Below are 27,999 nucleotides of genomic sequence, written 5' to 3' on the forward strand. Positions count from 1 at the left end.
CCATCAAATTGAGAGCGTAAACAGTTTCTCTTCATTCCAACAATACAAATGACTGAAAACCGGCCGGCAACGAGCCCCCACGGCTGAAAAACGACTTTGGAGCCATTGGAGCTTGGGCTTGTGAAAGAGTAAATTTTCCACTCAGTGTCGATGTAGAACTCCCCAAAGCAGTGCCGCAACCAACAACAGCAGCCCCACAATGGCAACAATTGTTCGTAAACTTATCAGCACAGCCAATGCTCCCAGACCTGTTGCGCCATACAAGTAAGTCAAGTACTATGTTTTCCAATGGAGTCAACTCGGGGCATGAGGGCCTCTTGTCTGCAAAATCGTCATTAATAATATGTAGCTGGGTCTTACTGGATTGTGGCACTTGTTCATGTCTACCCTTTTCTCCAATTGTCTAATTTAGCCAAGCGGTGGTGGCGGACCGAACAGTCTATGTATCAGGATGTTTGGGAATGGATAAAAACACCAACAAACTCGTGGCTGGAGGCATCGTGGAGCAGACAACTCAGGCCCTTGAGAACTTGAAACAAGTATTGGAAGCTGCAAATTCAGGAATTGATAAAGTCGTGAAGACAACAATCTTCATGAAGGATCTGGAAGATTTCGGGACGATGAATGAGGTCTATAAGAAAGGTGAGTGGACTGGGAAGGGTTGTAAATTACGATAGGGAATGCTTTTTATAGTAAAATATGTTCATGATTTATTTCTCGACAGCTTGCTCGAGGGATAGGTTATAATTTACTTTTTAGCTTATCATCTAACTAAATTCTGATTCTCAATTGAATAATTACCACCTTTGGCTTCCCGCTAGTTTATCGAACCTTATACTTTTCATGTTCTTCTCACATTTAACCATGAACTCCGGACCAGTAACCTTCATTTTCTGACTGACAAAGTCATATCAGTTACTCGGTATTCTCGTTTTTTACTATCAAATGTGAAGTAGTATCTATTGATATGGAAGTTGAAGAGTTGTTGATTAATTGTTTCGTTTTATCAGTCAAAAGGTTGGCTAGCAGTAATTTTGCAATAGTGTAGTCTCAAGCTTGCATATTAGGATGCATCTTTCTTTTCTGTCTATCTGAAAGCAAACAAAGATAAGGATTGCAGATAAAATGAGAGAATTTAATAGTCGATAGTATTATCTTTTGATTGAGACAATATACATTTGTTTGATTAGAAAGTTTGCTAGAGCAACAACCGCGATCCGAAGACTTAGTAAGTGGGATCAAAAATGGCTTTGTAGTTTCAGAATTCGCATCTACAATCTAAAATAGAAGAAAAGCTAAATATGCTAGTTAAAAATAGATTAGTATGAGAGAGAAAGATAGAGAGAAACAGTGCCCATAAGAGTGTGCACATATGAGTGCTTATTTTCGTCTGGGTTTTCTTCTGTTTTCCGACGAATACTGATAAACTCCAACTTGAACTCTTGGAGCAATTAAGCGATAGCAACATGTATGACAGATAAGGGAATCACTAGTGGTCAGAAGGTGGTAGTTGATCGGCAAAAAAATATTATTTTTTTTTATTTCTTTCCAGTAACAATGAATTGATTATGGTAATTGTTTGTTTGAAATGCTTTTGGAAGCCTATTGATGAGACCTAGTGAATCAATTTGCTATAGTGGGGGATTCTCTCTTTTCGCCTTGTTGAAATTAACCTTCCCAGTTTTTCTCTGCGCCTACCTTTTGATGGTCGGTTTGTTAGTTGCCATTCTTTCGAAACGTTTTTTCATACCACTATTGTCGCCTATTTAGCGATTCTTCCATGCCGATGATGCGGTGATGATCAATGCGGCCTTAAAAGCTAAGTTTGGGACGCATGGTTCCCTCTGCTGGCAGCATATGCAATATTCTTTAATCCGTTTCTAAAACACAACAATTTCCAGGCACTTTTTTGTCGATGGCACTTCTCCTTTTCAAGCTGCCAATGTTCAGAGGAATATAGACCTCGATAATTTACTAAAAAACCCTAGGTCTCAAAGCTTGATGAAAATTTTCCATAATAACGCAACTATTCCCGCCCTCTAGTAACCTTGTCCTTTGACAATGGCAATGTTCCGATCATGTTCGATAGAGATGGTTACTTTCCAATAAAAATTTTGTAAGTTGTTGGAGGCCAACAACTGTGCGCGGATTTCGTCATCATAGCTCTTATCAGTTGTGATTTTCGACCTTAGAAAAAATTTTGGATGTTTTCAAAGTTGTGGTCTCTTATCTCCATTGTTTTATTGACCAATTCTATTTGATGTTGTTGTTCCGCTTTTTTTTTCATTAATGTGCTGCCCAGGATCTGCCTCTGATATTCACCTCAGTGGCCCGGGTTATTTTTTATAAGTTTTAAAAAAAAATGCATAATATTGCATTCGCTTGTTTTATTCCGCTGCTGTTGGCGAAAGACCTCAAGAGTGGTCTTGCTGCTTTTAACTCGCCTTGAATATTGGCCATGGCTATCGGCTTTGAAAACATAAGCGTACGGCTATGCACTATGCGCTTGCGAGGCAAATTTAGAAATATAAGCCTCCTAAACGTTCACGCCCCTACAGAGGAGACTGCAGAGTCGGAGAAGGATACCTTCTACGAGGCAGTAGAACGAACCCTCGAAGCCTGTCCCAAATATGATATCAAAATCATACTTGGGGATTTTAACAGCCAAGTAGGGAAGGAACCCGTATTCAGGCGATACGTTGGATCCCATAGCTTACATCAAAATACAAATGATACCGGACTGCGGATTATCCAATTAGCAGTGTCACATGAAATGATTGTTGGAAGTACCTGTTTTGCGCGGGAAGCTGTCCACAAACGTACTTGGGCCTCTCCAGACGGCACCACTTTCAACCAAATTGACCACGTGTTGATCGAACGCCGCTACCTCTGTCTTGATGAATGTCAGAACATATAGGGGGGCCAATATAAATTCGGATCACTATCTCGTTGGCATCGTGCTCCGATCTCGAATAACAACACCACCCAGAATCCCCTCTGACTATCAGGTGAGAGTTAACACTGAAGCCATCCACAGCAAAGCCCTCCGCAACACATATAAGAGGGAAATGGATGCCGCAATAACCGCAGTCAACAGAGGACCTGGAGATGAAGCATCAACAAATGATCTTCACAATCACCTGAAGAACGTTATCATGGATACGGTCACAAGCATACTTGGCCCCAGCCGCAAAAGGAGTCGGAACGGCTGGTTTGACGATGAATGTAAGCTAGCCACGGAACGGAAGAATGCTGCACACCGAGTAATGTTGCATTCTGAAAGGATGCTTTCGCGCGCAGAGACTTATCATGAACTCCGGCGAACGGAGACGGAAAAAAGAAGCCTGGGAGAACCAACAAGTCTGTGAACTAGAAAAGTTCAGTGAGTAAGCGTGCCGGGTGCGGAAGTTTTACCAACAAGTCGGCACCTCGATGTTCATCCTGCCGAGAAAAAGAGGGAAATCTGATTTCCGACAGAATGGGCATATTGGAGCGATGGGTTTAGTACTTTGATGAACTACTGAACAACCAGAACATCGGCGAGTTGGAGGTCCCGCTAACTGAAGACGACGGACAGATAATACCACCTCCAAGTATGGAAGAAACAGTCCATGCAATTCATCGGCTTAGAAATCATAAGTCGCCAGGACCCGATGGAATTATAGTCGAATTGGTTAAATGTGGACGCGACCAATTACACCAAGTGGTTCATCAACTTGTGCTCAAGATATGGAACAGCGAATCAATGCCTGACGATTCGCAAAGAGGCATTATCTGTCTCCTTCATAAAAAGGGAGATATCACACAGTGCAGCAATTATTGAGGGATCACGCTGCTGAGTACTATCTATAAGATAGCCCCATACGCCCACAATATCATTGGCCCATATCAAAGAGGCTTCACTCCAGGCAAATCAGCAACAGATCAGATTTTCTCTCTGCGCCAAGCGATGGAAAAAAACTGTTGGAATATGAGCATCAGTTGTACCATCTTTCATCGACTTTAAAGCCGCCAATGATAGCATAGCCAGGGTAAAACTGTACACGGCCATGAGAGAATTCGAAATCCCGACGAAAATGTTAACCAAGCCAGATAAAAGCAACAGGATCACTCTCAAGACCATTCGACATCAACAACGGTCTGCGACAAGGGGAAGCCCTATCATGCGTCCCTTTTAACCTGGCGCTGGAGAAAGTGATCCGTGATGCTGAGATAAATGCGAGGGGCATGATTCTCTTTAAGTCCACCCAACTACTAGCCCATGCTGACAATATCGACATCATGGAAAGAACTACCCGAGACATACAAACTGCTTTCATCCAGATGGACCAGGCGGCGATTGATGCGAGATCTTGGGCTGCACATCAATGAAGGCAAGACAAAATTTAGGCGGCAACGTCAGCACCAAAAACCAACCAACCAACAACATCCAACCGCACTGGTCAAACGGGAAGAATAAAGATAGGAGACTACCACTTTGAGACCGTTGATAATTTCTCCTATCTAGGGTCGAAAATCACAACCGATAACAGCTATGACGATGAAATCCGCGCACAGTTCTTGACAGCCAATAGAGCCTATTTCATCTTACAAAAACTGTTTTGTTCGAAACGTCTCACCATAGGGCCAAAGCTCTTATTGTACAAGACTATGATCTTGCCAGTCCTCATGTATTCTTCGGAGACTTGGGTTCTTAGCAAGAAAAATTGCGAACTTTTGGCCGCGTTCGAGAGAAGTATCCTTCGAAGAATTTTTGGCCCCCTACATGAGAATGGACGATTCCGTTGCCTACATAACGACGAAATCTATGAACGATACCATGACCGTCCGATTATGGATAAAATCCGGCTCAATAGGTTACGGTGGGTGGCTCACTTAATCCGTATGGATGAGGATGATCTATAAGGGCAATATCCATGGTAGAAAAACGAGACGAGGCAGACCCTGCCTGAGATGGAACGATGGCGTAGGTCAGGACCCCAGACAGCTTTTAGGATATCGAATTGGTGGACCTCGACGCAAAACCGGTATGTTTGGAGTTCGTTATTAAGGCAGGCCTATACCGGATACCGGTTGTTGCGCTGTTGATGATGATGATGATGATTATAATACATAATTTATAATATACTAAACCGAACTCACTATTCTGTGGGTAATTCTTGCTCTGGTGGCCATCAGCTTATGAAGTGCACCTCAGTATACTTTGGAGAATCACCTTAATTATTTTGAACTACCACTCCATTAAGTTTATTTATCCATTCCCATGTCTCCGCGAAACGTGATTCGATGTAGGAACAGAAATTTACTTTCTGACGGGTCTATTGATCTGCAATTTTGACTTACCATATTTTGCAGTGTTCGCTGTTCTCACCGACCACAATCTGTCTGTACATTCCACTGGTCCTATTCCTAAAAAGAGTTTATTTATTTAGGTACTCCTTCCTACTTACCCTCCTTTTTAAGGATTTGTGTGAAACAAAACCTTATTAGAATCGAGTCGATGTCTGTCTGTCCGTCTGTCTGTCACACCCGATTTATTTGGATACGGCTGGATCGATTGTCATGTAAATTGGTGAGAGCGTGTGGTCTGTTGTACCCTTTATATACAGCAAGTGGCGCTTTTAGCCATAAACGAATGGAAAAATGTGCGTAGAAAGTTTCTCACATAAGATGAACACAAAACCTTTATACCCGTACCGCCAGCTTCTATTTCTATTTCTTAACTTCGCCATTCGCGTTCAGTTCGGCCTGCTAGTTACACCTGAAGAGTCCACTGTTGACGGGGGGCTATTACCTGCCGTGGATTGAATGCAGTTGGCCTGTCAGTTTTGATTGTTGAGGCATCCGGTGATCAGTGATCGGGTTCTGGCTCACAGCCTAAACGAACATGAAATTCTCCACGTTACGGCTGCCGGTCAAATAAGGACTATTCAGGCGTAACTGACAGACCAAAGTGTACGTGGTTGGCGGGCGTTATAGGCCTCTTCATTGCTGGTAACCACATTTTATAAATGCTCACACATAAAAATATCTAAAATCTGTCTGAACGCTTTTCATACTACTGTTCGGCTTGAATGGTGCTTTCAGTTCAACGGTCGGGTGCACTACGGGCTCTTCAAGCGTAACTGACATGTTGAACTGAACGTAGCCTCGCAGTGCACTCGGCCACCAGTTGAACTGAAAGCACCCTCCGTAGACGTGGAAAATCTTGGGACGAAAATTTTAGATATTTTTATATATGAGCATTTATAAAAAAATTTTATCAGCGATCTTTAAAATTCTCGCACACAGCCGGTTGGCCGAATCATTTTTCATTCGATCTCCGTCTGAAGAGTCCATATGAACAGGCGGACTATTCAGGCGTAACTGACAGGCCGAACTGAATGTGGATGGCGACCTTTACAGTAAAATATTTTATCAATTTCCTTGCTCCGACATTTTATCTTAGGTATTCCACATAATATGATCCTCTGAATTTAACATCGAAACAATTGCTTGGGCTAAATATTTGTTTCTTTCCGTTTGTTATTGTTTTTGGTGTTCAGCAACGTACGAGTCATAGACGGCTTGATTTTCTTTATGACTGTATAGTCACGTCGTCGGTTACAGATTTCATTACTCTACTTCTACCGGAATGATCTATAGAAATGTAGGGGGCTCAAAATTTCACAAAGGATCATTTTAAGAACCTTGGAATTGTTGGTCTTTATCTTTAGCCGCTTGCCTTTTTTTCAAATTCAATTTGGCCAAGGTCCATGACTCGGTGAGACAGCAGGCAGATATAGCAATCAGCGTAGCCAAGGTCCATTAAAATCAGACTTTCTTTTCGTTTTCAAATTTTACCTCAATCCAAGACATGACATTTTGCGGTATCATATGTCATTCTAATAATAACTATGAGTTTTTCCGGAAGCTTTAACGTGAGTTACCGTTGTTTAGGCCTAGGTAGGTAGATAGGTATCAGTGCTCCTAAGACCGTGATTGCTGTTATGAGAGCAGGGAGGCAGAATCCAGCCGGCTGGGATTTTCGGAGCCAGCCCGTAGCATTCACGAAGGAAAGCAGCTCTCCCACTCTGCAGCTAGAAATCGCTCTGAGATCCCCAAAAATGGTTTACCCAGTGTTCGTAGCCAGACTCTAGCTAGAGTTGAGCAATCGCAGAGGAAGTGCCTGAGGGTCTCCTCCTCCCTTTTCCGCAGCTTCGCCAATGCAAGTTGTAGGGTATGCCGAGCCTGGCGCATGGTCTTCTGTGGGCCAGTGCCCCATGCAGACCGCCTTCACCTTGAATGCATTTGCACGCGTCTGGCACAGGAGCTGGGCCTAACTTCACGGTCTTCTTAAGACGCAGATTGATTCTGTGACCACGATCGGAGCTCTGCTGTGACCAGCAACAATGGTCCCAGTTCGTACTGAGTACATGGCCCTGCATTCATACTGGTGGATACAACACCTACCGAAGTAAGGAGTACTGTATCTGAGTTGTAAACGCAACTCGAAGCTTGAGTCCTGAAGGTCTTTGCCTGTGTTGCGGATGTAACATAGGGTGCCAACCGCAAATAATCGGGCTGAGAACACATGCCCAGGAATTCTCCTGAGGCATATGAACTGAGGGGGCTATACCGGCTCCCATGGTACCAGATAACCTCTGATGAGATTTTGTGGCGGAAGCTGCAGATAAGTCTTCCTACAGACTTTGATTGCCCGAGGCCTTGGAGTATTCGCTTACTTCAACTCGACCAGCAAGTCATTGTTAATACAGCGTTTCCTGGTGCCACCACGTGGAGGTCCTTCTCGGTCACTTGGTGTTGATTCGGACGACTGGGTTGCTACCACTAAATATACTCCCTATAGCATCAACTATCGAAGCTTTCTCTAAGTCGGTGAAGACTTGGTGAAGCAAAGATAAAAGCTCTTCATACTGTTCGAAAATAATCTGAAACGTGTAGATGTTGCCAATCCAGGAGAATGCAGCGCGGAAACCATCTGTCAATCAAATTTTTGAGGTGTTCTTTGATACTTACACAAACAAACCTCAATCCACAGCCAAATGTGTGTTTCAGGTCCGTAAGAGAATTCTTTACCTGGTGTCCGCTGTCTGGGTCTTGCTTGAGCTAGTAAAGGATGTGCAGTGTATCTTCCTCCAATTAGTGACTTCTACAATGTGAATTGTAGGGTATGCAAAGAGTGCTGGCATAGTTTTCTATAGGCCAGTGGCCTGTGAAAACCAGGGGGTTTGGTTTCTTGCGAGTTTGGCTCAAAGGCTTTTTGGATCGGGTTTTGCGGTAGGGGGCCAGATGCTTCTTGATTTAGCGTAGCTGGTGTATCTTCCCCATCTGAAGTCAGCGACTGTTAACTAGTGCAGGGACCGGACCCCGACTGCGCCCACCGAGGGACTGTTGAGAGGGGAGCATTCCCCTCAGTGTCCTTATGATTGCCGTCCAGGAGGAGGGTGACTTAGAGCATCCCTGCGTCTTCACACTAGATTGGAAGAAGCCGCCACTGAGTAGAAAATCTTAACGGCCACTTGGCAATTGATAAAAATGACTGTGTTATTTTTAGGGCTCTCATAATGTCCCAGCTATCGACACGTTTCCAGTATCACTAGTACTTCCACTTGGGGTACACTTGCGATGACTGAAAGATCCGTCAATCTGTTGGTGAAGAATACTGTGTCATAACCTCGCCACAAATAGTAGATTAGATTATGCTGGTTCTTGGCATAGATACTTTTCATTGTGTAAGACACCTCTCCAAGCCTATCCTGGTTAGAGCCTCCATGATACTTTGGTATTCATGTTGCTGAATTCTTCCGTTATACCCAGGAAGCCAGTTAAGGTATATCCCTGGTAATGTAATGATCGTACTAATTACCTTGTGGAGAGCCGTCTTTGCCATTGGGGTTGGCGTGCTGAGATTTGAAGCGTATCTTGAAGGTCTTCAGCACGGGAGAGGTAAGATTGATCGTATAAGTCCGAACGAAATACAGCTCAGATCAAATTCTACAAACCACGACACAACCTTTTGGAATATGACTGGCGTTATGTCGTCTGGGTCTGGAGATTCTATAAATTAATTGACGTTGTCCTCTATGATTACCGATTTAATAATCTGTGTTTTGATGTTTTGTTTTGATCAATACAATTTTGAATGATTCTGCAGTGCGCCGACCTTTGACTTTATTTAGTTCGTCTGTCGTGCCAATGTTACTGTTTGGAGCATTGGCGAATTTTGTCTCGATAACTTCACCGAAGCTACTTCTCTCGATCTTTCTGGGGTCTCTGAAACTTCTGAATCGAGGCAGATAAGCCGAGGAGATGTACATCTTCTCCGCTCCCATTAGCTCCAATTTTGTGAAGTTTACCCTTCACCTGGGGTTTGTTCTCCTTAGTCACCAGCCAGTCGGAAAGTGCAGGGATGGGGCGAGCTTGCCTTTATCTATGCGGATCTTCGCCAGCTAGTGAGTAACAGGTTTCCTGATAATTTTGTCATATGGGACCTCTGCTTCAGCTGATATTAATGCCGTACGAATCGAGAAAGTCCTTGGCGAGCTAGTTCTTTCATGTTATTATGCGGTTCCCATGGACGAAACAAAGTAGGGAATACCCTCTGCTCCCTTTTTCATATAGCGGCACCTATAAGCGGTTGCGTTTCACTTTCCACTGGTTTCCCAAGCGTCTGTTATTAAATTCTTGTAGGTTTTCGTTCCTTAGGTGATTTCCAATGCTGGTGCTTTCGTCATCAAGGTACGGCTTTTAATTGAAGCTGAAAGTGCCTGAAGTATTCAGAGTCTGCTTAATGGAGACCAAGCTCCTCCTTGGTTACGCAGACCTCGGCGTGTGCTATTATTGTAACTTTTACAGTGCAGGCAGGACTGTCCTGGGTATTTTCATTCCTGAACTATGGTATATGTTGCCAAAATAAAAATTCTTAGCTGTAACGTAAAAATCTTTAAATTATTTTCATTGTCTTTATATCTGCTTATTTTCCACATAGAACATTTACATTTGGTGAAGACCTGAGGGTCATCTAGACTTTTTATTTATACATCTTGCCTTTTAGATTGTTCTAAATTCACGATTTTTATGAAACAGTTCCAATTTTTTTAAAATTGAAAATAGAACATTCCTAAAACCCTATTTTCTATTTCCTTTGCCCGTTTACATTATTTCTTCTCCACGGCAAAGTCAATGCTATTATCCATAACAATGAAGCTCTTAACAACAAAGCAGTGGAAATGAAAGTCCAAGATGGATGACTGTCTAGGTAGAACATTTCAATGAAAGGACTTTCTATCATTAGCACTGACTTATTGCGTAAATTAATTTCATTCAATTACTCTCTGTGTGCACCCCTTCTAGAGGTTTTAATGAGTTTTTTTCTATTGTTCAGTCTTTTTATAGTAATTTCATTGAACGTCCTTTAGAGTAGGATCTATTTATTTTATACCAACTGTTTTTATAGTTGTATCGTATAATGGAGTCCTGTGGAAAAGCTCAGAATGAAGTGGTAATTGAAAGTATGGACAGGTATTCGGGTTAGTTCCTTTTGTACAAATTGAGTTGACTTTTGAATTAATTGTTGCCAATGTTTAATGCAGAATTAATGTACATAGTATTAATTTAGGGTTTGTATTTCATTTTTGTGTGGGAATTGCATTTTATTTTTGCTTGGTGGGGGACCTACTGGTTTTGATTGATTCAAGCTTATTTTGCGTGAAACAAAATCATATTAAAATCGATTCAATGTCTGTCTGTCACAGCAGATTTATTCGGAAACGGCTGAATCAGTTGCCATGAAATTTGTTGAGAGGTCTAGTCTGTGGCAAGTCGAGCCATTTTGCGTTGAGTTTGAAGTAGGGCTCCTCATACATGCGAAAGGGGGGTGTAAAATTTCTTTTCACAGAATATGGTCATGTGGGATATCAAATGAAAGGGTTCTATTAGTACTTTTCGAAACTTTATTTCTGATATTGGGTGAAACATAAGGGAGCGAGGGCTCCGAATGTGTGCCCCAAAAAGTGAAACAAACCTCGTTTTCAAAACCTATCCAGCCGAAAAATTTGTAACTCCTTCCTAGAAGTACAAGATTTGGGGTTAGGATAAGGGATTATATAAGGCATAACTTTGGGAAGTTTGAATGAAAACCAACTATTATTAACAAAGTTATTGGCGTTGAAATTTTTGCATTTCACGAATATTTATTGCCCTCTAAGAGTCCATACACCATCATCATCATATAAAGTAAAGTTATAGAAACGGTGGGGTCTATGGGATGCATTTTCCTGTTTTAGTTTTTTTTAGTTATTTGTATGGCAGGGAGTTCCTCACATAATATGAACACAAAACCTTTTACCCAAAGTGCCCAGCTTCCGACTTGTTTATATTTACATATGTATAAACTTTTGTTATTTTTTTTCTTATTTATTGTGTTCATTTTCACGTAGTAATTTTCTTTACATTCACACTTTGCTACGTTTATAGGCTAAAAGGAGATTCCCATGTCCCGATTAAAATATTGTTATAGGAAGCGTAGTCAGTGGCGTGACCCTAGCACGCTCTGAATGAGGTTGCCTCCTTAATGGCGTTGGCTGTTAGTATCCCTCGATGTAGCTACCTAGTTGGGATCTAGATATTAAACTATGTTGGACTATGGGCTATCTACTCCACGCTAAGCATTAACAAATTAGTCAATAAATAACTATACCGTGGCTAGGTAGGTCCAAGATATACTCTAGGGTATTTGAAAATCACCCGACTCCAGCCGTGCCCATCCAGAAGAGCAATCCTCGATGTCGAACGAAACAAATCGGAATACCGGAAGCTGGTTTCTTCGTATCTTGAGGCCTAGATTTCGTACAGTTGTCTGATCATGCATTTTTTCAGATTTTTCCGTTGGATAGTCTGTGAGGACGAGACCTGTTACACTTTCCGGAGTACACATTTTGAGGTCTCATTCCCCTATATTTCACCCAATATCAGTACTAACTGAGCCCTTTCAGTTGATGCTCCACATGACCTTATTCTGTGAAAAATTACACCGTTTCATTGATACCCCACATGACCATATTCTGTGAAAAAAATGTACCCCCCCCCCCTCTTCATATATATGGGTAGTTTCTGTAGACTAACCCCCAATGAAACGAAAAAGCGATCACATCAGTAATGGTAACGTGTTCTGCACTAATCTTTTGAAGTACGTCGGATCGGTGTTTTCGGTAAATGGTATATTGGTGAAGTAAATTCAAGTAGTTGTTAGGGCAATGTCTTCGATGATAGACTCTCGTTAGCTATAACTGGTCTGAACATCGGAAACGATCCAAAAGCCGTACGAAACACTGAAGTAGCATAGACAGGGATTTAATAACCTCTCGACTACACTGGTGCCATGAGGAAAGTGGGAAGGAATTTGTCCAGAAGAGCCGACCTTGATATTGAGGGGGGCAGATTTTTTCGTAAGGTATTTCGAAGATGAGAAGAAAGAGAATTGTAAGAACAGATTTCATAGCTCTTGAATACTTCTGGCAGTCTCCTGTTTATGGCAGTATATTTCATCATGATCAACGGGGCAACAACAGGTGCTCGGTCTATACCTGGTTTGGTAGGGAACTACAAACATACCCGTTTTGTACCGAGGTCTCTCAATTCGATATTAATATCGATATTACTACTATTACGATCCTGTTCCATCTGAGGCAAGGTCTATTACGTCTTATTTTGGTACCATCGATATTATATCATAGCCTTCCGTCCGGATCACCCTTACTTATGCGAATTAGGTGAGACGCGCAAAAAAAGTCAAATTATAAGACTTTTTGAAATCTATTGTAACTTCAATGGATAACACCATCTATAGAATCAGGCATGATTTTGGTATGATTAGTGTTGAGCTCTTAAATGGATATTTCTTCCTTCGTTGCCATCGGGGTTGTTTACTGTTTGATAATCCCAACGGAGGTAGTATCTTGATTATTATTGTTATTGTTAAGCATCAATTAGGTGTTATCCTCGTTACTTCTTTTAATGTCTACTTGAATGAGTATATATATATATTTTTTTCCAATATTTCTCTAATATTTTACTAGTTTATTATTTCGAAGAGTTCTTCGAGGCTCTTACGGGCATTATTCTCTATGCTGAGCTTAATCTTACTTTTATCAGATTGCCTAACTCTGATGTTCTACTCATTCTAAACCTAATATTTTTTCGTATTTAGGTCTATTGACCTTCATGAATTCTTTCTCTGACTCCTATAATTCATTACCATCGCAATAATTATATCTCAGATTGGATTTTGCCAAATAATAATGAATAAGTTTCTTTCAGTTTTTGATCAATATTCTCGAGTTTACTGTTCGCAGTGTTGAGGCTGTGGTAGTGGTAGATTGTCGGAGAACTCCTCGGCTCCTTCTTCTCTAATATTAGTGCCTCACCATTGGTACATTGCCGTTTTCGATTTTTACCAACCTTCTTTAATCAATATCCAGCTTTTTGCGTCTCGTACGATTTAGAACGATTTTGATTTGCTTAATGAATAAAATAGCTTTCAATCAAATCTAGATACACAGTTCCTTGGTGCCGTAAAAGCAAATTGGAATTAAATCTAAACGGATCCCATATATAATGTTACCTATTCAAAATTTGTCCATCGTTAGTGTAACGTTTAAAGCAAACTGAGATTTTACCTCCCTACAATTTCATCAGCTGACATTCCCAATATCTGCCTTCCTCCTTCGCATCTCTTATCAATTTCTTCATATTTTTCTTGTACGGCAATATAGCCTATTGTCGATCCTTGGCTGCCAAATTTTTCGTCTCCGTTTTCGTTCGTTAGGCGAGAGTGGCCTCCAATTTTGAAATCCGACCAGTATGTAACTTGCATTGTCCACTGAGTTCCACTCCTTTGCGGAGTATCTTCCACTCCTTTGTGGATATCTTCGCAGTCTGCCAGATTGTATTGTATTTTTTTCTTAATTTCCTAATTTGGTTGTTCAGTTTCATAATCATCACATTTAACGTTGTGACAAGTGATACTGCAGCGGGAGATTTTTTATTAGAATACAGAATCCATGATGAACCGGGATGTGAACCTGGGGTAACAACGTCGAGAGGTTGATGTTTAACTATGTCGGTCATTGCACTATCCACCTTGGAGTAGCCGCCTGGTAATTCTTCTGTCGTTCATATTCTCTAAGTGGCTTGCCTCCTGTAGCTTTCGAATTTAAAATGGATAACGGTTTCTGGTTCATTCATCGTATGGAAGATACAACTCATTGTTTTAAGTGTTTATGTACACAAAACTGTCAATTTGTTCGAATTTTCAATCGTTTAGTGTAGCATTTTGTCTTTCTTCTGCTTTATGTCTCTGATTTTGGTCTTCTCTTCATTTATTTTTAAGCTACTCACCTTCGCTTTTCTATCAGGTTTCACTGGGGTACCTCCGCACTCCTTTTTGATGGTGCCAGGATATTTATGTCATCCGCTTAAGCCACTAAATGTGATGGTTTGTACAATAGTGTACCAATTTAATCCACAGGCATCTTTCGGATTAAATGCTCCAGAGCCATGTTAAATAATGCCTGCCCAAAATACTCCCCTTTGAGATATCTGCTAAAATAAAGTTAATAATAGTATATTATTACCCCCTTGAGTTCACCTTAGATTCATAAAATTTCCCAGTAAGATAGATTTTATTAGGAAGCAGCATACTCGAAAGCTTGATAGAAATCCTACCATTATTAACAAATTTATAGTAGGTCAAAGTTTCCCTTTCCCCGGGAGATAAAATTTCAGTGCCACATCGAATTGAATATCGGGTATATTCAACGTATATTCCCTACGAGCTATATATAAGTGAAACCATCGTGTAGCCAAATATTCTTACATAAAAAAATCAACAAAACCTTTCATACCTGAAGCGCCGAGCTTCCGCTTTTCGACATGTTCTATTTAAACCAATCCTGCCTACACTAGTTATCCTGACGGTCCGGTTTTCACACCACCGTAAACTATCTCTATGAAATTCAAGAGCTGTGAACGATACATGAAACTTTTTCAAGCTTTGTATTGACGATCTATTTCGATAGATATTGACGCGATTCAGCTTATAACGTATGAACTACCATGTCCGAATTTGAAGCATTGTAAAGCGGAGATTGCACGTGTTAGTTATTGGATCAATAGCTACAAGACATTTGTATGCCTCACACAAGAACCATGAGTTGTTGGTGAGGTAGTCAGGGGCTTAAACTTCCGACATGTTGACCTCTTATGTGCCTATGCATGGTTGCTTCAAAAGACCTCCAGGCTAACTTGATAAACGACCTAGGTTGTCGCCATTACCACAACGGCCAAAAAAAATATAAGAAGGAGATTCTATGGAGCTCTGCATATTTCCCCTACGACGCAGAAGAATTTCCGAGTGGAACATTCATCAGAGCTATCCAAAATGTGAAAAGTAAAGGAATGTGGATAATAGCAGGATGTGATGTCAATGCCCACCACATCTGCTGGGGAAGTTCAAACATCAACACAAGAGGATCGAGACTGTTAAAGTATCTGGTAGAAACCGGTCTGCAGATCCTCAATTTGCTCAATGAGCCCACTTTTTCCAATGTAATCAAGCGAGATCATCATCATCGGCATCATGGTGGCAACCTCTGATATTTTGGCTCTTGTCTGAGAGTGGAGATCACACTCTCGGATCTCAGGCGCATTGATTTCGTAATGGTCATGAGTTCATCTCCACCCACTCCACTTCGTAATCCACGTGAAACAAATTTAGCAACCTTAAAGACTGAATTAAGTACCCGACTCACGTTTCCTGGGAGATGCATGTTAATACATTGCTGGAATCGAAAAAACAACCCAGACGATCACAACTTGGGTAAGAGAAGCTTTCGAAGAGAGCTACCCACTCAATATACCAAAGTAGGGTAAAACACCATGGTGAAACTTGGATTTGACGAAAAAGAGGAGAGTGGGAAGAGTGCTCCTCAACCGAGCTTTAAAGTCTGATTCAGCCGCTGGGTGGAATCGGTATAGAGAGGATTAAGAAGCTAAGCTTTAAAGAAGAGCATAAGGTCGGCCAAGTGATCATCATGGAGACGCTTTTCCGAAGAGATTAAATCTCTTGAGACAACCTCAAAACTTGAGTGGATCCTTGCCAAAGAAGGTAGCCTACAGTTGGGTTGTATACGTTTACAGAGCAGGAGGTACACAGACAGCAATGAAGAAACGGTAAACCATCTGCTTGGAGTGCTCTTCCTAGGCAGCGTCCAAAATGTTATCTCTGGGCTGACAGGCGCATGCAGTCCTAAACCCAGAGACTGGACGCATGGGAAGCAATCTTATTGGAGCGAGTAAGATGGGAATTCAACTGGTTCTATAGATACGGTCTCGGATAGCATTATTCATGCGCTAGTAATAGAAGGAATGGGTGCCCTGGGCCTACATATTCGGAATATGTACCATGCATGCCTAGCATACGCTTATATTCCAATTAACTGGCGCGAGGTGAAGGTGATATTTACTTCCAAACTAGGGAAAACCACAGCAGCTACCCGACTCAGTAGTGACGGAAGTCTAGCTGATAGAAACCGTAAAGTATTTAGGTGTACATTTTGACTGCAAGCTAATGTGAAAACACTATATCTATGGACAATATCAGAAATCCTGCAGATTGTTCTCTTGCTGTAGTACTGTGATAGGTAAGACCTGGGGACTTTCACTGCAACGGTTTTATTTCATATATACATCCATAATAAAACTTTGATGTGTGTATGCATCATCTGTTGGTCGAGACTGAACTAACAGCAGGAAGCAGCTGGCGCTGCTGCAAAGGATCGGTTGCTTAAATATTACTGGAACAATGAGCACAGTGCCGACCACGGCATTTGAAGCTATCCTAAATCTACCCCCCATTCCTTTAGAGGTGAAACGGAAAGCAGTCAATGACGCATATAGACTCGATACCATTGGAGCGTGGAAAGACGGCCAATCATACGGTCATGCGTCCATATATAAATTCCCCGGCCGGTGGCTCTGGTTACTACTGAAACTGGGGCGACTAAACGAAACATTCCTGATTTGGGTGCCAGACCACTGGCAGATTGGCTTGCCAAGGGTCTGAAACGAGTGGAGAAATTTGAACCCGGGGCCGTTCTAGTGTCATTTTTAAGAAGTGGGATATGAAAATCCTAGTAGGGATTTTAACAGGACACTGCCCCTTAAACTACCGTATGAAAAAAAAATGGGGTGGTGGTTTTGCCTATATGCAGCTAATGTGAGAAGGAGGAAGAGACGGCCCTGCACTCAGACGAAGACACCGCGGAAACGTTTTGTTCAATGAAGAATCTGCACACTCTCAACTGTTTCCTCCGAATGCCGCAGATTGGAGGCCAGTGAATAGGTGATTTCCATAGTACCATAGGCTAAAAAAAGGCCTGAGTGTTCGGAGCTGCGGCTTCTAGCAATTCGCAGAGCTGCTGTGTTACTTCAACTTCCCTTTACTAGGAATGCTGTGAAGCTATAATGGTTTACAAATTGGTGCTCCGACCTTGTTGACCGGGTTAGAAGAAGTGCCTTTGCTGCTATGTGAATCTGTTCATGCAGTGTTCATTTCGGGTATCTTTTTTATTATATATATAAATAAATCAATAAAGTGAACTAGAGATAGGAAAGAATATCAAAAGTTATTATTTTTGGGAAAGGAGAAGTTGTCACTTTATGAGATCCTCTAAAATGCGATCAATTCAAGACTCACTGGGTGGAAATTGTACATATGTGATCTTTACTTATTCAGATATATTTGTAAATTCAAAGTTTTCGGCGTGATATCCTCTGGGGGTATTTTGGTGAATAGAGAATATGGAAACATGGAGGAAGGAAAAAATCTACCCCAATTTCCAAAGGTAAAGGGAAAGGTATATCAGTGCCTGTCGACTACTTGTTGCAGTGCAAATGAAACCAGATGATCTACGATCGAATTTTGGGTTTGTTCAACAATTTAGCCTTTTTGGTGATAACATTGCTTTCAATTGTATTCTTACCAGTGGTTGACACCACTGTTCTTTGTGTAGTGAAGTGCTGGGGAAGTCTTCTGTAGAGATGCGCTTTCGATCCATTTTTGCATTCACTTAACAGATCTTGATAGTACTTAAAGAGCTTTTTTTACGCCTTCTAACGCTCTAGTTACATTAGTTAACCTTGAATTAGCACAAAGTGATGTGCGAGATTAACATATTTTGAAAAATATATTTATCAAGAATGTTTTGAAATATACCTAAATTTAGAAAATATCTTTGTGACCTTCACGCTTAAATTTTATCACAATTTAGTGCTACTTTCGCCCCTCTAAAAATTAGGTGTTAAAGACGTTGACGATCTACAATTTTAGGCACACAACCAGGTGTATTAGTTTACATATCGATAAATTCTCCCATAATTGACTAAGTAAATTTCAGGAAAATAAATCAAATACAGACGCAATGCCCATCGGCTTTCTATATATGTAGATACTGACCACAGAACACCCCAATCAATTTAACCAGGTTTCATATATTAACACTATCAAGTTTACATGAAATTCATTTAGATTCAGGGTATGCACTATTAAAACAAAAACAACATTAATGATGGCATTTACACATTGGCGAATATGAGATACAACAGGACGAACGTGATACTGTAGCCACAATGAAATTTATTTGATTGGCCTCTTTGGATAGTGCCTACGGACTGAGTGTTCCAACACCATCATCAGAATTAACTGACTTTATTTAATTTCGATTATGAACAAAGTATCCATTGCCTATTTTCAGTTTTCACACGTGATTATCCACCACGCTCATGCTTCCAAGTAGGGCGTCTACCATTGGATGCATTAGTTGAGGTTGAATGTATTGCATTGACGGGAAAGGTCAAAACTGAAACCGCATAAATCATTTTCATGAATTTTGTATGAACGCTTGGTTCAAATAGATTTATTGGTGCAAATAAAATAAATATGTTTATTGTTGTTACTATGCATGGTAAATAACTACAATTATATGTTACATCAGGTAAGTTTTTGGACATCTTGTATAAGATGACGTATAGATAATATTTCTAATTGCTTATGTGAAAGTTATGCTCAATGTGGAAAATTATTTTGGTTCCTGAAATATTTACAAATTACTTTTCAGGAGCAAGGCATATATACAGTATCCAACTCTGCGTCTTGTAGCTATTAGATTGTTGCAAATGAAATGGCCGTTTTGGTACTAAAATTTGAAACGACTGTAAAGCTTACAAAAATTGATTTATTTAATCAAAATAGGTGCCAGTCGATTCAAAACACTTCTCCCAGTGAGATACAAGAGCATGTATGCCAGTTTCGTAGAAGTCCAATTTTGAGGGGTTGATAAACTCATTGAAGGCAATTTTGATGATCTCTTCGTTCCACAATAGTTATTCCGCCAAAAAATTATCCAAATGCTTAAAAAAGTGGTAGTCGGCGAAAGGTCCGGTGAATATGGTGGATGAAGCAGAGTCTCATACTGCAAGTTGTTCAATTTTTGAACCGTTGCTCTGGATTTGTGAGGTCGTGCATTGTCGTGAAGGAGTATCATATCATCTCTGTTGACTAATCTCGGCCGTTTAATACTCAATTTTTGGTGCATTTCCTCGAGTTGGGCACAGTATTTCTGTCCATTTATCGTTTTTCCAGGTGCCAAAAGAGAGTAGTGGATAACTCCAGCTGTAGACCACCAAAAAGTCACCATTACCTTCTTCGGATAGAGGCTCGATTTCGGCATATGCTTCGGTGGCTCATCAGGATATAGCCATTGTGCTGATCGGCGACGATTGTCGTATAATATCTACTTTTCATCACATGTCACTATTCTGTGCAAAAGGGATTGCTTCTGTTGCGGGAGAATAAAGAATAAAGATTCCATTCGAAGCGCCTTGTTATTTTCCGAAAAGGCATGCGGAACCCATTTGTCGAGCTTTTTCACCTTTCCAAGTTGTTGCAAGTTCTGGGAAGCTGTCGAATAGTCTACGTCCAGTTTCTCTGCAATGTCTCTCACAGATTGACGTGTGTTGGATTCGGCTAACAAACGCAGCTCGTCGTTGTCAATCGATGGGCCTGGATGTCCACGTGGCTTACTTTGAAGGTTTACGTCGCCTGACCGGAATTTTTCGAACCACCGCCGTGTGGTTCGTTCGCTTACCATATCAGCTCCAAATGCGCTGTTAATGTTCCTGGTCGCCTCCGCTGCTTTATGACCGAGTTTGAACTCATACAGAAAAAGTATACGTTCTTGGCTCTTTTCCATCCGTTTTTCCTTTTTATTCACTGTTATCACAATTAAATGTAGGAGTGTTTATACTTTATTGTTCGATGATACAACCAAATTGCAACTAACTTCATTTGATTGCCAAATCGGCCATTTCATGTGCAACAACCTAATATTTGTTAATTTGTCCAAAGTAGACCTGAAACTTCAGTTCTCTGCGAACTCATCAGAAAAGTTATAAGATTGAGTAGAATACCTCAATGAGAAACGTTTTTTCACCTTCGTGTACGAGGCGTGCTCATTTTGTTTTATTTTTGTTATGTTGGTATACATGCCCCGGAAATACGATAAAGCTGTATTCATTGTTTACTATGTTTGTGGTAGCCGCTATTGTTAGACGTATTTGTATGAGCTCGGCGATTTTCGCTAGTTAAAAAAATGGCTCAAACAATTTGTATAAAATTTTGCTTAAAAAATGAAATTAAATGTAGTAAAGTGTGTGAAATGTTAACAAAGACCTATGCTGCAATGAGTAAAATAAGAGTTTACGAGTGGTATAAGCGGTTCCAAGAAGGTGATGAAGACGTTGAAGTTGATGAACACCCCGGACACCCCAGCACATCAGTAACCTATGAAAACGTAGAAAAAATGAAAGAAATGTTTATGAACGATTATCGAATCATAATCACAGAGGTCGCTGATGAAGTTGACATATCGATTGGCTCATGTCATGAAATTTTTTCAAGTGTTTTGGGTATTTTAGCAGCAAAATTTGTTCCAAATTTGATGAATTTTGATCAAAAGTAGCGGCGTATGTAAGTTGCTCAGTCTCCACTAAATAAGGTCAACGACAATGCAAGATTACTGAAACGAGTTTCAATATGAGTTTACGGATATGACATAGAAACCAAGCCTCAGTCCTCCCAGTGGAGGCATTCTGGATCGCCAAGACAGAAAAAGGCTCGACAAGTGCGGTCGAACATGAAGGTGATGCTCACTGTGTTCTTCGATTTTAATGGCATAGTCCATTCTTGCCACGAGTTCAAACGGTCAATAAGGAGTACTATCTACAAGTTCAATGCCGTTCGCGTGAATTCGAAAAAAAACGTCCGGATTTGTGACAGAACAAATCATGGCTTTTGCACCATGATAACGCACTTGTTCACACTTCATTGCTTGTTCGTGAATTTTTGGCCAAACATAATCCTCTAATGATGCCCTAACCTCCATATTCGCCCGACATGGCTCAGTGTGATTTTTTTTCCATTTCCAAAAATAAAGAGAACCTTAAAAGGCCGTCGTTTTGCAAGCATCGATGGCATTAAATGGCATTAAATCGCTGAAAGAATAAAGGCTATTCCAAAGATCAACTTTGAGAAGTGCTGGCACAAGTGCATAATATCTAATGGGGACTTTTTGAAGGCGACAACATTAATGTAGACGAATAAATAAATATTTTTTTCAAAAAACGAGATTTCCCGTACTTTTTCGCCTTGGTATACTTTCCTGAGCAGCTCACAAACCGCACTAGTCAGAAAATCGAGAGTCGCAGGCAACAACCTAGCGATTCGATCAATCTATCTATTGTTAAGGAATGCTCCAGCTGATTAGCTAGATGTATTTCAGTTTCACGACTGATTTTAAAGCCCTCAGAATTAGGGCCTCTACCTTCAAGACGTAGAGCTTAATGAAAAGATGATTATTCGATCCATCTTCTATTCAGTTTTATTTTCAAATGGGAGGTGTCCGAAAATGGATGGTGCATAAGTACGCAATAGCTCGAAGTCTCGAAGTCAGGTCGAGTTGCCAAATCACAGGATGCAATGAATGAGCCCAATTTCGTGATAGTAAAACAATATGTCTATATGAAAGAAGAATTCTCCACGTTGTAGTGTGTACAACAAAACAAGGGCAAGTCAAAGGAGTTTCGAAAAATTCCGTAATCCAATCCTGCTTGTTCTGCCGCTGAAGCCCATATTTTCAGAATTTCAGAAAGGACAATTACTTCGGAGACCTAAGGGCCTAGAAACACAGAAAAATCATAACCTCTGAGATAAACGACGACACAAAGGATATGAATTATCATGCGGTGGGATAAAATTGAGGAGCGAGACCAGTTGTTTTATAGATGTAACTAATAAAATTGAATTCAAGTGAACGTGGAGCTTAGCCAGGAAGCAAGCTGAAATGCTGATGTCATCTCTATCGTGTTTTCTGAAAATGAGCCGGGCTAGAGAATTCCCTGGAGTTTTATTCCCTGAAATTTAACGATTTGAATGTCCCACGTTGGGTGATACCTAAATGCTGGGCATGACTAGAATGGATAACAAAGTTGCCCATTATCAATCACGAGGGTATTTTATAAAGTGAAAAAGTGACAAATTTTGACCGTTCCTCAATATCTAAAATCAGTTCCAATGAAGCATTTTTTTCTCCCTAACTATAGGCAACAAAGGGGCATCTAACATTAGATAAGCTATTGGATGGGGGAGAAAAGTGTGGTAATTAGGAAGAGGCCCTACGCTCCACCAAGGAATTGACAGGAGATATACATGAAGTGTTAAGCTAGGGTGGGGACCCTATAGGCCGTACCTCAATAAAAGCCAGGGTAAAAGCCGCAATTCTGCGTGGATTTTATCTTCGGGTTAATCTTTTCATTTTTTAAGGTTTTGCGTAAAGCCAAATCTTATTACTTTACTGTCTGTCTGTCTTTTTAATGTTTTGTGTGAACACAACACCTTATTAAACTCGTTTCAAATTGTGTCCGTTTGTCTGCTTATCTGCCTATCACACCCAATTTACTCAGAAATGGCTCAACCGATTATTTCGAAATTTGGTGAGAATATGTAGTCTGTAGGTCCCTTTACATGCAGCGAGTGGCGCCATTTTGTGTTGAATTTGTGTGGTGGTGGACTCCCAATACATGCGAAGGGAGGGTGTAATTTTTTTCTTACAGAACATGGTCACTTGGGGTATCAAATGAAAGGGCTCACTTAGTACTTTTCGACCTCATCGTCATATAAAGTGAACTTGTATGAATGGCGGGATCGTGATAACGTTTTAATTTTCCTTTTTCGACTTTTTCTAGTTATTTGAATTTCAGTGTCAATTACGTTTGGTAGATATGTGTCTGTATATGTATATGCTAATAAAGCTTGTCGGTAGTAACCAATATAATGGACATGGGTGTTCTGGTTACCAGCGGTTTTTAATTTATTTATGTATATGTATGCTTTTGTGCACCGAGTAAAGTGGAAATGTGTGAAGATACGTTACATAAATTTAGATGCGCACATATATATGCATGCATCATGCGGTAATAAACAATATTTGTCATCCTAAATGGTGAACACAGTATTTATGTGAATCGTTGAGTTTGGCAAAATATGACGGAATATTTTGTATTCTTAGCTGGATGGAAAATCGTGCATAGCGAGTTTCTCACATAAGATGAACACAAAACCTTTATACCCAAACCACCCGGCTTCTGGTAGAAAGGTTCAAAACCTATTGCCTGCTCCTGCCATACGGTTATGTGGGACTTTTATTCACTAAAACCACCTCATTCTCCTTCGCTTACCCCGCGGGACTTCCATTTCGGTATTACTTCGCGGTTCAGGATCAGTTACGAACTGTGTTAGGTGGTAACTGACCTTACTGTACCTTCGTTTGATCCATTTTGAGACATCTGAAATAATCCTGTGTGTTCAGCGTCCTTTAAGTGAATCATTTCATCTTTTTTGCCATTCCAAAATAGATTCACTTTGCGCTAACTGCCGACGATAGGTATAGGACTTGCCGATTGCGTATTATGGTTCATAGAGGCGTCGACCTTCGTTTGTCAAGATGTCGATGGGGATCATGCCTGCTATCATAAAGACTGCTTCGTCTGATGTTGTACGGTAAGCAGATGACGTTCGCAATGCACTCAATTGGTATGGGGTTGCAATTTTCCTTCTATTTGCTTCCAACTTCAAAGACGGTGCCCAGACTGACAGACCCGGATGCTTTGGTTGCTGACTCCTAGGTATTCAAGCGTTGGCTGCGACTGTATGATGTGTTCAACAATCCTGACCTTTATCAACGTTTGCTTAATTCGCTTGGTGATCAAAACTACCTCGTTTTTAAGCTCTGCGAGTGTCAGACCAGCTTCCTATAGCCAAGATCTGATTTAAAAAATTCCCTCGTTTGTGAGTACTTCGATCTCATCAATATCTTGTGCCACGATAGTCACTACAATGTCGCTCCTTTGGGCAGTTACAACTTTAAAATTCCGTTATATATTATTTGGTATTTAGGATAGCATGTTGTTTTCCAACTGATCCGGCCCGCCATTGAGTGGCTGGCGGACTTAGGAATCCCTCGATTCTTAAATAAAATTTTAATCCGATTCACTTGTTGAGCACCTGCGTTTAAGTGCTGGTGGATCGAAATTGGAGAGTGCATCATTTTCACAACGATCAGGGAGGATAGTTCAGACTAACGTTATCTTAATAAAATGTTACGTCCTTACTAAGGATTTATTATATATCAAACATGTTGACATGACTGGCTTCACGCACAGAACCTTTGGTTCGCGGTTAATGATTGGCTTCTGGAATGTGCACACACTCCTCACTAAAGGTTTCGAGGATCCACAGAATGCTCGCTTTTTTCAACTCGAGAGAGAATTCCAGCGATATAAGCTGGACATTCTAGGTTATACTAATAGCAATGTGCTTTTGTACAATGTGCAAATCCGGTGTCTCCTGACTTTTTTCTGACAAGATTTTGACTGTGTGATTCCGATCTAGCATCACAATTGTGCAGTGCTATGTACCCACGGAGACTTCCGAGATAGTGAAGACAGGACAGACTTCCTAAAGGTGATATTGTGATCGTAATGGGTAATCTGAATGCCAAGGTGAGCTCTGATAACACTTGGACATATGGTGTGGAAACAAGATTTTGACGACCTTAACGATAATGGTGGGAGGTTTGTGGATTTTTGCAGCTTCCACCGCCTTGTCATTGGTGGCACATTGTTCGAGCACGAAGCTTGCCATAAGGTCACTCGGGTTTCAATTGAACTATACCACCATACCAGCAATCAGATCAATCACTTTGCGATCAACAGTAGATTTGTGAGTTGTCTTATGGATGTGCGCAACGAGAGAGGTGCTGATATCGGTTTAGAGAAGAATCACAATCTAATGGCCGCTGACCTTCATTTGCGTGTTGCATCTGGCCCTTCTCGCAGTGTTGAAGAGCAGCGACCTCCCCAAGTTTAATTTTAAGCTTATATGACCTTAGCTGTCGTTTGATTGTGGACAAGGTATTTTGCTGATCGGACGGCAGATATGTACCTTAAATAACCCCTCTAAGAATATTGATGAGCATTGGGCCATTAAAAATGCTCTTTTTTCGGGTTCTACGCAGGCCGTCGGTCACGTGCCGAAGGGGCATTATACGATCTGGTTGACTGCCGAATCATTGATTTGAGTGATAAACGAAAAGGATTGGATACTCTGTTGATCGCTTCGAGCGATATATCACGATGGCGATCCTGACGTGTTCGAAAGATACCGTGTAGAATCAGGGGAAGTGAGCGCTATGACAAAGAGGAATTTATTATTGCAATGATCAGGGAAGCGAAGATGCCGCGGAACGAAGTGATTTCAAAAGTATATACCGCTTCAGGAAAGGATTTGCAGGTGATCGCAAACCTTTCCATGGTCCTCTGGAGGACGTTAACGGTCGACTTCTCATCAACGATTACGGATATTTGAAGGGGTGGAAAGAACAATTCACAACGCCTCTTAACCCTATGGTATCCGGTGAATTTCCTTCTTTTGTGAATGAAATGGCTAGTCATCGTAACATGCGGATGTGAAACGCTCCTCCAAATAGAAAAAAAATCATCTCGATCATGAATGCACTGAAACGGAATGAAGCTTCTATGCTTGACTGTTTTGAGGATATACTCTAATTTTTACCTCAATTTTGGGAAATTAAACATATCTGATTTTTGGTAATAAGAATGAAATGCCAAGAATCCAATAGACATCCCCAAAATGGGGCAAGCAAAGGGTAGACATTTTCCACTTTTTTCTGGCTTCACAATTCTTATTGAAATTTAAGAGCGCAGACATCTCAGCTTTCACTAGCGCATAGAAAGTGAACGTCTCTCCAATTAATAAGCTCCATGATGTTATCAAATTTCGTCTTTGACTGGCTTGCGTTAGCCAAGGAAATTTTAAATAAAAAATAGTTCAGCGTAAAAGTTAACACTGGAAGAGGCGGAAATGAGCGGTGTACAGCTTTCACATTGAAAGTAACGTAATGGATTTTACATTAAACACTGAGTCAAATATCATCATCAACGGCGTAACAACTGGTATCTGGTCTAGGCCAGCCCTAGCCAGGAACTTTTGACATTCCGGTTTTGTACAAAATTGTTATCCCTTCAAGCTGTTTGGCGTTCCGGCATATGTCACCGCTCCATCTGGGACAGGGTCTGCTAGGTCTTCATTTTCTACCATAGATATTACCCTTCTAGACTTTCCGAGTTGGACCATTCTCACTCCTACGGAATAACTGATTTGGCAACTGCAACCTATTGACCCAAACTTTCTCGACAATCAGACGGTTGTGATATCGCATATAAATTTCGACGTTATATTGGATACGAAATTGACTATCCTCCTGTAGGGGGCCAACAATTTTTCAGAGGATTTTCTCGGACACGGCTAAGGGTTTAGCATTTTTCTTGCTAAGAATTCAACTATCCTATGAATACATGATAGGATCGACTATAAAAGACAATCAACGGCGTCTTGCGGTATTGGAGACGATGATGTTGCTTTGGACTAGTGGCGTAACACGTTTTCATCATATCTGAAATGAGGATATCCGTGATCGATATAGGGTTGCACCGATCGTGGAAAAACTGCGAGAGGGGCGTATTGGATGGTATGGTCAAGTAATTTGCGCTAACGAGAATTCACTTGCCAAGGTTGGTCTGAACATCGATGGTAAACGACCAAAAGGTTGGTCGCAACAACGGTGGCTTAATACGTTGGATGGGGGTTTCAAAGCCTCGAGATTGCATCCAGATCAGGCATTTGATAAAGTGAAATTGCGAAACTGATTACGACGAGCCGACCCCGCTTGGGAACGGGACAAAGGCTGGAGAAAAAGAAGACGTGGCAGGATCATTGTTTCTACAGCAAAAGCTTTGACTCTATGATGAGACGTTTCGAGTAGAGCGGTTTTTGTAAACTGAAATAGGCTTTGTTGGCTGGCAACAATTTTGCGTTTATTTCGTTGTCAATATTTCGCACCGATCGCCGAGCTCGAGCTGGATAGAAGCATTTCGAACATCTCGGGTTGTTCTTCCCACAAGCTCTATATCGGTCAAATATATGAACAAAAAAATTAGAAATTGTATAAACACAATTCAGGGATTAGAATTAAATCATATTTCATAATATACACAGTTTTTCTAGTCTAAATAAACATTTATTTACTTTTCTCACTTTTTTTTAAATTTTTTTTATTTTCTTTATAGTTTTCAGTCACGATTGTCCAGCCCGTTCTGCTTTTCAAGTCGCTCGTTTACCCTTGGATGCTCTTGTGGAAATCGAATGCATTGCATTAACTGGAGACGTGAAAACAGTCTCGTCGTGACTATATGAATCCAAGGAGAACTTGAAGCTATGATGTACATTGTAATAATAATTGAAAA

At 40.8% G+C, this 27,999-nt stretch overlaps 1 protein-coding gene across 2 annotated transcripts; it reads left to right on the top strand.

Moving 5' to 3' along the window:
* Window positions 1–33: 33 nt before the first annotated feature.
* Window positions 34–27,999, top strand: LOC119649985 (rutC family protein UK114). 2 transcript variants are annotated; one of them, XM_038052427.1, is made up of 3 exons: window positions 34–264; window positions 413–642; window positions 27,823–27,999. In XM_038052427.1, exons 1-3 carry the CDS (start codon window positions 200–202, stop codon window positions 27,939–27,941), a joined length of 414 nt encoding a protein of 137 aa, XP_037908355.1. In that variant the 5' UTR covers window positions 34–199; the 3' UTR covers window positions 27,942–27,999. The 2 variants fall into 2 exon arrangements, with proteins under 2 accessions (XP_037908355.1, XP_037908356.1); XM_038052428.1 differs by lacking the exon at window positions 27,823–27,999 and adding an exon at window positions 18,816–19,016.

The sequence above is a fragment of the Hermetia illucens genome, chromosome 2 (assembly GCF_905115235.1).
Source record: "Hermetia illucens chromosome 2, iHerIll2.2.curated.20191125, whole genome shotgun sequence".
NCBI classification, from domain to species: Eukaryota; Metazoa; Arthropoda; class Insecta; order Diptera; family Stratiomyidae; genus Hermetia; species Hermetia illucens.

Coding starts and splice junctions, on each gene's coding strand:
- LOC119649985 (XM_038052427.1), top strand. CDS start 200: ATGGCAACAATTGTTCGTAAACTTATCAGCACAGCCAATGCTCCCAGA. Junction 265..412: donor AGACCTGTTGCGCCATACAA/GTAAGTCAAGTA, acceptor TGTCTAATTTAG/CCAAGCGGTGGTGGCGGACC. Junction 643..27,822: donor GAATGAGGTCTATAAGAAAG/GTGAGTGGACTG, acceptor TTTTCTTTATAG/TTTTCAGTCACGATTGTCCA.